This window comes from Apaloderma vittatum, unplaced genomic scaffold (assembly GCF_000703405.1).
Source record: "Apaloderma vittatum isolate BGI_N311 unplaced genomic scaffold, ASM70340v1 scaffold5493, whole genome shotgun sequence".
Taxonomy (NCBI): Eukaryota; Metazoa; Chordata; class Aves; order Trogoniformes; family Trogonidae; genus Apaloderma; species Apaloderma vittatum.
The window spans coordinates 5,819-16,129 of record NW_009708461.1 but is presented as its reverse complement, the minus strand read 5'-3'; the positions used below and the strand labels follow the sequence as shown (position 1 = coordinate 16,129).

Genomic DNA, 10,311 nt, shown 5'->3' with positions numbered 1-10,311 from the left:
AACTGGTGTTAGGATCTTTGGTGTGATTCCCCTTAATCCTGGCCTGGGAATCGGTGAACCTGAGTCATTGACCTGAAAGCTCGGGATGTGAGAGGGCCCCAGAGGTGGACACAGTGCTGCAAGCGGGGTCTCAGGAGAGCAGAGCAGAGGAGGAGAATCCCCTCCCTCCACCCGCTGGCCACACTTCTTTTGACGTAGCCCAGGGTGTGATTTGCCTTCTAAGCTGCGAGCACACATTGCTGGCTCCTGGGCAGTTTTTCATCCACCAATCCCCCCAAGTCCTTCTCTGCAGGGCTGCTCTCAATCCGCTCACCGCCAGGTCTGTATTTGTGTTAATGTCCTGATTAGGTACATCATGAAGCAAAGCTGGTTAGGACAGTACTAATATCCTATAATTCATTGCATATTTAGTCATTCTTCGGTTCCCATTTATAAGGTTGATGTTTCATTCCAGTGGGAGTCTGACAAACTTTCAGATGAAATGAGATATGCGCATGTACCGATATTGGTACTTTATGTTGACGTTCTATCTAACAAGGCTTTTGTCATGTATCAGATCTCATTTTTTTCATGTATGTGACAAAAATTCATGTAGTGAATTCTAAAATATACTTCCCTGAACCCCACAGTCCAGATGAGAGAGACCATGAGAGGACAACAGACAGTCTTTTGTTCCACTGGTAATCTTATGATTGTGTTATCCTGTATATGCAAAATAATAAACTATTTTTACACTGTGACAACAGAATAATGCAGAAGTTTTGAGAAAATCAAATGTATCAGCTTTTGATATCCTCTTCTAGCTCCCAAACATATGTACATATAAGGAAAAATATTTTAAATCATATGACATATAGCATGATAGAAAAATATTATATTACAAAACACAGTTACTAAGTATTGGGGGTCACTTCCTATAAAGGCCCCTTTAGTCATAATGCACCCAAATGATTCTTAGCTCTAACAAACCAAAAGGAATAAAGTCAGTTTACTGAGTTCAATTCAAATATAAGTGAATCTTTCTCAAAATACATCAGTCTCAGTCCAAGAGTTTTATTCTAAACATCTAAACTTCGGGGTTTGGGGTTTTTCGTAACTTAAAAAACTTCTCAGCAGTTAACTGTGTTAAACTCTGGCTGTTGTCTTCTTTGGACTAACAGTTATTTACTGAAACAAAACCTTCTCTTCAGGTTTCTGCTTGTTTTAGTCTCATGGTAAAAAAGAAAAAAAAAAGAAAAAAGGGAAAGGGATTTTAGAAAAGGGAAAAGGAACAAATGGTTGTCAAAATCTAAATATTAGAGTATTACTAGATTACAGCTTAGGAACTGACTATGTCTATTAAAGAGTGTATTACCCATCTAAGTTACTAGAAAAACGTGCACCAGTACTTTGCCAAATTGATTTTATCTAAAAGCCCTAAAATTTTTATAGCATAGCAACTGCATACTAGTCATCAACATTTCAGAAGAGCAACAGGATATTTCAGGAGCCTGCTGGAAAACACAAACAAATCTACTGCAGTTTGTTTTTCTAGATATGTCTCATCCAGTACTCAAAGTCAAATTACAGTTAAGCGCAGTTAACTGCGACCTGAAAACAATTCTTAACTCTGTTTCTTGGAGTCCATTTCCCATTTCACTGTAAGGCAACTTAGAATTATATTAATTGCAATGATATTTTGTCACAAAATGCTTTATTCTATGAAGTTGTGAAGAACGTGCTGAATCTCAGGTGAATCTATCAAAGAACTGAGCCAGTGCCCTAGAGATCCTAACACCTCACCAAAGAATGACAGTAACTCATCACGTCTTTGGCAGTAATTCATATCCTTTGATGGAGAAAGAAGACGAGGTAAGATCTCTTTTGCACAGAAGACTCATTTGGAGCTGAGAATGCGTGAACTGGAGTATCTATTTGTGAAATGATACGAATAAAGAATGAACAATGTAGAATCAAGTGCATTGAAAGGCAAGTCATGACTGAATCTATGTGAAGATGTGAGAAAGTGAAGAAATTGTGTAAGAACAGGCTGTGTGCAAGTAATATGACATTTCCATTAAAAATCGGGGAAAAAAATTCAGCACTAAGAGTTTTCAAGTATACATTTCTGCTAAGAAGCATCTTTTTCTTCACCCTAAGTCTGCATGTATTTTCTCACATCTCTGCACGTAGAATAGTTAATTGATATTTTAACTCTGTGTGTCATAATATTCCAGAACCTACTGAATCTACATGACTCAGTAGCTCATTGCTTAGTTCTCATAAATGGCATCTTGATCATGACCAAACTTCATAAGTAATATGGATCTTTAATAAAACCTACACGCTAGAATCTTCAGCAAATAATCCAAATAGCACATGCATCAAGAAGAAAACACTTGGAATTTACTTGGAAATGTGGCCCATTTTATTTTAACTGAGAAGCATTCACTATACAGTGCAATCAGTTCTTTGGTAAATTTACTGATTAAAATAAAAACAACAAAGACTTTGTTTTAGGTAACATTAAAAAAGAAAATAAATATGTAAAATTTGCAACATATTACAGCAATATTTTCACAGTGGACACTGAGGAAATGGTTATCTAGCCATTGGCCACTGTTTAAGAAATGTTAAAATCAATGCTGATTCTGAAGACATTGCAATAAAACTGAATTAGTACAACCCATGACTGATATATTTTAAACTGCTGATAAAGACCTGTTTTTCCTGAAAGGTTTATAATGAGAAGGATGGTGGAAAATAAGTCAGTATTACAATTGTTTAAGCACATCCAGACCCCTAAGTCCTTTTTATATATCATATGAATAAACAGTAAACAAGGAAGAAAACCTCCCACTTTACTCTGGAGGCTGCAGAAAAGGAACGATCAGATATAAGGTACTATTTTATAATGTATAAATGGGAACTCATTCCTCCTGTAAGCGGAAATCTTGAGAAAGTTTATTTAATATAAAACTGGAACAAAAGAATGTAAGTAGTAACCAGCTGGACCTATTACTGCCTTTTTTAACTGTTTAGACAGTTAAATTGTATTTGGTTTAGCTCTGCAGTCCTTTCTCTTTGAGGAATTCCTGCTACAGGTCAACGGGAGTTCCATCTGAGTTGGAATTACAGGACGAGACATGTGGTTTGGACTCTCAACAAAAGTCAACAAAATACCAGAGTATCAAAGACATACAGGAATGACAACCTCAAGGAACCATATGATACTCAAACATGCTCGCCACACACAATTTCTAAAGGTATTAACATAGAAAATTACATAAGTCAAAACATTGTATATAAAATTAATTAAAATATTCTTAAAAATATAAATTGTAGTTCCATGTGTACCTCTACCACACACCTTTAACACACCACTCACATGTACATATTGCTCCTACCATAGAATGAAACAATCTTCTGTAGTAAGCTTTACAGAAACCCCAAAGTTTGAATGTGTGCCATGGTATCAGTTTATCAAATTAGAAATTATTCATGTTAGTAATCAGAGACATTATGTGCCAAAATATTATAGTGGAACTCATATTTCTGTGCTAGGTTAGTTATTAGACAGGTGTTTGATCTACCATGCAATAATTAAATACTCAGTCTGTTTGCATAATCTGAAACACTTAAGCATTGTTTAATGTTTAATTCTGCTCAGGTTTCTTTGATACTCAAATCTCTGTTCCCTAAATTTGAACAATAAACCAAGAAGTCAGCAAACTATACAACAAACAAAGAGCTTTGGTTCTAGTTAGTCTTGACTTAGGATTTAAGGGTGAAGTCATAAATTCTAACATATTAAGTATTCAGGGGAAGAATCAATTCTGAATAAACACAAAAAAGCTGTAAAATGAGGTATGATAGTTGTCCTTCACTGAATGTAATACATAATTCCTGGTCAAAAACATGTAGTTTTTATTCTAAAAAGTACACAACTTCAAAATGGTAGTGTAGACATATATAATGTTAAACATTTAGTAGGTGGGCAAAAAGTCCATTGGCAGACCATTTTTAACATGAATGATAAAAATATTGAGGTAAAAATATATATGCATTAGAGGAAACTGGAAAAAAAACCCCCTAAAGTCAAATAACTTGTCAGAAAAAGTAGTCAATCCACAACTAATCGTGATGCTTGATTTTGACTGTTCTTTTTTTCAACAAACAGTGCCACAATATAATCAGGAACATATGTCTATTGACAATATGCACAATGAATCAGTAGGAAACTTTCTTTACAAAATGGCATGTAACATCTTTTCACATTTTCTAAACAGGGCCATACAAGTACGTGAGCTGATCTGAGATCAAGAGAAACATGCTTTAAAACTGGACTGGATGGTCATGCTACAATGATTTAAAATAAATGAAACAATAATTAAAAAAAAATGTTGCCAAGCAATTACATATGTTTTGACAAAAAAGATCACATACATTTGAAGATTATACGCTACTCTGTTATTGTATGTTTCCTTAGAATGAGAAAGACTGTCAATTACCTCTCTAATATACATTAACTTGTTTTTAGTATCTTCCAATTACATTTATTGATATTTGCTAACTAATTCCAGCTTTTTTGGTTTGGAAATTCGGATCAGTTTTGCTCCTTCAAGTAAGGAAAGGATGTTGAAGAGTGTAATGTAGGTTTATTTCCTTGCTGGTCCGGACGCAGAAACGATTCTGTGTGATACAACAGAATTTCTGTGCATAGGTGTATGCAGAAACTGGCCCTCTATGGCGATGCTTTGGGCACAGTGACCTCGTGTTTTCCTTTTCCCTGCATTTACTAAATCGTAACAAAGAGCTAAATATCAAGTCAGACTGGTACTGAAAAGGGAGAGTAAACTTTTCATGTTGCTCATTCAAGATAGGAAACAAAGTGTTCATTTTAGAGTAAGTCTTAAGTCCAGTCATTTTGGGTACCTAACACTACCTGACAGTGTTCTTTTAAAGTAGCACCAGTTTGAGTTTGTCTAACCTGAGAAGTTTAACACACAATTAACTTTGTCCTGTTTGCTAATTTCCCTTTCATTAATTTTTGCATTGTGATTACCTTCATGGGCAGAAAATAAAACGTTATACTGCTACAGCACCATTAGAATATTGTAAATCTTGTTTTCTTGCCACTGCTAAGACTGTAGTTACCTGTTTTTGCCATCAGCAGGCATTGATATGATTTGAGGAGGGCGCACCCTAAATTCTTAAAAAGCAGACTTATGGCTTCTTTTTATTAATATTTTGTTTTAAGCAGACTGGACAGCAATCTCCTTTAACCTTCACAGGCGCTTCGCAGTCAGCTGGCGGGCAGGATTCTACAAAACAGGTAATCTGACCGACCTGTGTCAGGTAACAAAACCAGAATATACTTAGCTACATGTTCCAAACATGAAATACATTTTTCATATTACTGAAGAACGCGTTTTTATTCACCCTCTCTAAGATCTTGGCTAGTATGAATAACTCCACATGGATTATTTCAGTTATAAGCTTTTATTGAGAAGGTTCTTTTTATTGTACCATCTATAATGGAGCAGTATACTATTTTATCTAACATTTAGGCATGAAACTCTGGGATACCAAGTACTGACTTATTTCTTTTACTACCTTTTTAAAAATTCCACTATGACAAAAGCAAATGGAAAGCTAGCACCAAGTTAGATGAGCTTTTAATGATTTTTAAGCATTTTACCAGACTTTTTCAAGAATTCCCTCACTATGCAGTTAATTTTGCCAGTACAACTATACAACAATGAAAATATAATTAAAAGCATATAAAGGCTGGATTGAAAACCCCTGCTAAGGGCAGCGATATCTGAACAGTACAATCTCTTGCACCAAATAACTGAAGATCCATAAAAAAAGCAATTAGCAATAATTACCCAGAAATTAGCAGGCACAAAACTGGAACTGCTGTAAGCAGAACCTCATATAATTTCTATCTCAAAACAAATTTCCACAGACTTACCTTGCATTCACACACAGTGCAAGGGTCCCTTTTCCAGGTTTCATTGCTAGAATATGATTTACCCTTTTCATCAGTGCAATCAGTTTTACTGAGGCGTGATTCAAGTTTTTTTATCTGAAAACATTAAAAAAAAGTTAATAACCGAATCAAAGAAAGGTTTTTATTTGTGCAAGGTATTCTTTCTTTTCATTTATGCTACATAATCCATGATAAATACTTGTCTGGTTTTTTTTTCCTTCACTACTCTGTCATAATGCTAAAAGATTGAAAACAGTTAATACACACGGAAACAGACGTCCAGAAGAAAACTAAGAGAAGGTGCATCTTTCCTACCATTGGAATATACAACCAGAGCACACACAAAGAAGCAAACTGCATATGACATGCATGGAAAGACAAATCTAAACTTTTAAAAATGTATGAATGAAAATGAGGTGAAATTAAAAAAACAACAAAACCAAACCACAATTATAAATGTTTGCTTGGATTTGTTTACAACCTCCATTTTTTCCCTAATGACAGAAAAAGGGGGTTATATGATTGGTTTATCCTGCTGATTGTGTGCTTCTTGAAAATAGTAATTAGAAGGCACAATTTTTAACAATCCCTCAATCTCTTCTGCACCCAAAAAAAAGACAGAACTGACTGAAATGTAATTAGTCTTAAAATAGTGTTTCCACTCTCAAAATGGAAGCATTGAAGATGAGTACAACAACGATTAAAGAATACCATCAAAGATGGAATCAAGTTACTAGGCAAATAAAAACATGATTCATATCTATAAATTACATGGAAAAGCTGCTCTGGAGGAAATTACTTATACCAGAGAAACATTTTAGCCTATTTTGAATTTGTCTGTCCTGTATGGTATGTGTTTTTAAAAATTAATTCCACTGTGGCTGAGTTATTTGGAATAAAGAGTTTATTTACACCACACTGCAAAAGGCTTCCTTAAGTTATCTAGATCTTAACTATGTTTAAAGCTGTAATCTGGCAGATTACTTCTTCTGAAGTCTACATTTTAATCATAATTTTACAGAGATTCTATACACTACAGAAGAGAAAAAAACTTTCATTAACTCTACAGACAAATTTTTAGAGAACGACTAATTCCATGTTTAGATGGTTACGCAAGACTTTGGGTTCAAAAGTCAAGAGGGTCTAATTGTAGCATATTTCAACATGATTTCAAAAGAACATAGAAATAAAGAACAATAACAGACAATGTTCTGTGTTGTGTTTTGTCTGAGATACGGTGGGGTTTGGCTGCAGTCGATGTCTAGATATTAAAAACATAAGAGGACTGATGTTAGGAAAACATTGCAAATTAGAAACTATCCACCATTACCTGGTTTCTGAGGCTTGAAATAGTTTTTTGCATTTCCAAAACAAACTCTTTGAAGTCATTCACTGCGGGCGTGTTTGTATTTTCATTAGATGCTGATGTGGCGTTATGAAAGTATTTACTCTGTTTCATAGAACTGCAACAAACAAACACCAAGTCAGGATATTCATCTAACTCATTTTTATTTGCTAGAACTTTAGAACACTTTACAAAAATGTAAAAGAAGAATAACATTTGTTAATGTAGGAACTGTATGAACTACAATAGCACAGAAGACCCACTGTTGCTAAGACATACTCAGGTCAGGTGAACTGGGGATTACTGTTAGTTGATACTGTTAGTTGATACTGTTAGTATCAACAGCAACAGGGAATTTCGTTTACTTAGAAAAATAATGTATGTATTTCATGCAAAGGGATACACAGAGTTGTTATATGTGACACTGTAGAGCATCACCTTAAATATACTGGGATATTTCTTCAGCTTCTAATATGAAAGCAGACAAAAGTGAAAGTCTTAAAAATTGTTACTTCCAAACACAAAATTCACATTTTGCATTCAGTTTCTCCTTGTACTCGTTCATTATCAAAACGTGTATTTAAAGAGTTATGACTTTGAAAAGGAAAAAAACAGTTTTCATAAATAAAAGAGAAGTACTTTTAGATGTGTCATACTCCTGTGTTCTATTTTAACTAACATTTGATATCAATGCTGATTATCATACATAAAATTCAGAGTATTTTGTCTATAGCACTTTCCAGCTGATATAAGAGATTGTCCTGGTTAGAGCTGGGTTAGAGATAATTTTTCTGGTTTAAATCATGAAGAGATGTACAACACTAAATTAAGTTAATTGATCCAATCTGTTGATAGGAAAGAGTTATTAAAGGAAATGTCCAAAACTAATACTACATTACTTGGCACTGCTTAAGGAAACGTATTCAAAAACAAGGGTAACACTAATTATTAAGTCACTTTTTACATTAAGATCCTTGAATCCTTATCGAATCCTTACAAGCATTCCTATTGTATTAGCCTATCTTCTCCAGACCTAACGGATACCCAAAGAATGAATTGGCAAAAAAATCCTCTCTCATATAATAGGGCTTATGATTTATAATCTTTCCGCATAAATTAAAACAGCACTTATTGGCAGGTATTCAAGCTACTTAGTTTCTCAGAGTTTTTCATCTAAGTTAAAAGAACTCTAAACAACATGCCAAAAACTCGAGTAAACCAGCTGCTATTGTATAACAAAAAGTTTAATCTTCCCCACCTGCTAAAGTTATTGAAAATGAGAAGGGAAAAAAAAGATGAGAAAAAAATCTTCCCATCACAAATGCAATTTAACAACAATGAGCATGAGAACTGATGAGAATGTTAAATGATGAGGTTGCTTTAGCTCTATTTATGGTATAAATAAAGTATTGTAAAGCGACTGTTTTGTAGTCCTAATTAGTAATTAGACTGTTACAGATGTTCGAGCTTCATTTCTGAAACCCAGTCAAACAGCAATTCAACAGAAATAAACTGCTTTTCAAATACAAGCATTTCTTTTTTCTTGCTTTTTTATTTAATTCAACTCTTCTACAGATTTAGAATTATAGAACTAGCGTCTTTAAAAATTGAATTGCTGTTTTGGAAGTCTAAAAACTTCTAACAGTTCACTTGAAAACTGAGATGAAGCATCCTTCTCAAGGATTACTTCAAAGGAAACTTTCTTTTCCTATTGTCTATAAGCAAGCTCATACTTAGCCGCTCTCTTCTCTTGTCTAAAACCTAAACAACAAAAGGTTGAAGTGAAATACAATGTTGCTGTTTCTTCAGTGCAGTAACATCTGCATGAGCATTTGAAACTGCTGAAAAAAAAATTTACCTGCCTACATAGCTGTCCTGCTGCTTTCACTGCCACAATAGGTAGAGTCTTCCTGGTTGTCTCAGCCAAGTAGATAATTTTATTTGCTGGAAAACCACATTCTATACAGAATGAGTTATAATTCAGAGAATCTCAAATTCGCTCATCGTGAAGGATCTTCACAAGAAATATTTGGTCTGAGCAGAATTTATTTCATTTCACTAACTCACACATAAGCTTTGATTCTCTGGAAATTGCAGGGACCCTGTGCAGTGGATGGATCATTCGTCACTGACATTGTGATCTACTTCCTTCCTAGAGTATTCTGAGATTATGGAATTGTCTGTAGCACCACTGTTCTCCATTCCTGTTTTGAGCATTTTGGTTCAAGAAACAATCCGGGCCATTATCACAACTTTCTATGCTAGTGTTAACAACACTTGGTTTCATTGTATTTCTGCAGGAGGACCTAGCAGCTAGCGGGAAGAAAGGAATTAATTTAGCTTGGTTACTGCTAGCACAGTAGGAATGTGAGATTCCAAATGGCCCAAATTATGCTTCATTACTGAGTTTTTTCATGAAAAACACAGGAAGAAAAAAGCATTACACTGTGTCACCCAAAAAGAGTCTTACTCAAATTTGAGCTTCAAAAAAAGTAAGTTACTGCTAGCAGATATGCAAAAGTGTCAGAATTAACTACATCAGTCATAAAATTGAGAAAGCAGACACTGGAAAAAAGTGGTATGCCCTTACAAAGAAATCATTGTTTCATTCCGCTTTGAAAACAAATGTTTTTTCATACTTCTTTTAAAATAAAAAAATAAATCTCACCTTACTGCTTTGGACATTTTCATTTTCTTCAAGGGCTTGTCCTCCTGAAAGCTGTAATCAAGAGAACGTCTTCCTCGAAAGTGATATGAAAATGCATTAAACTGTCCTCTAGTTCTACAGTCTGAAATTAGACAAGAAATTACACATTACAAACTACAGTGCAATTCAGCAGTTATAACGTTCATATGGTTTTAAAGTCTTCTGAATTGGCACAGGCAATTCATACATTCAGCCTGATGCCTCTGGAATCAGTTCGATGGCAGCTGAATACATCTCAGCAACACAACATTTAAGCCAGTTGGATGCAGAGCATTTGATTATTCA

General features: G+C 34.5%; 1 protein-coding gene across 1 annotated transcript; it reads right to left on the bottom strand.

Moving 5' to 3' along the window:
* Positions 1 to 4,971: 4,971 nt before the first annotated feature.
* LOC104271774 (peroxidasin homolog) lies at positions 4,972 to 10,108 on the bottom strand (the record flags this gene model as incomplete). The annotated part of the gene is made up of 4 exons (XM_009866557.1): positions 4,972 to 5,328; positions 5,957 to 6,070; positions 7,305 to 7,437; positions 9,988 to 10,108. Coding segments are annotated over 4 exons (491 nt in total), but the record flags the coding sequence as incomplete, so codon positions are not given.
* Between the last annotated feature and the right edge of the window lie 203 nt (positions 10,109 to 10,311).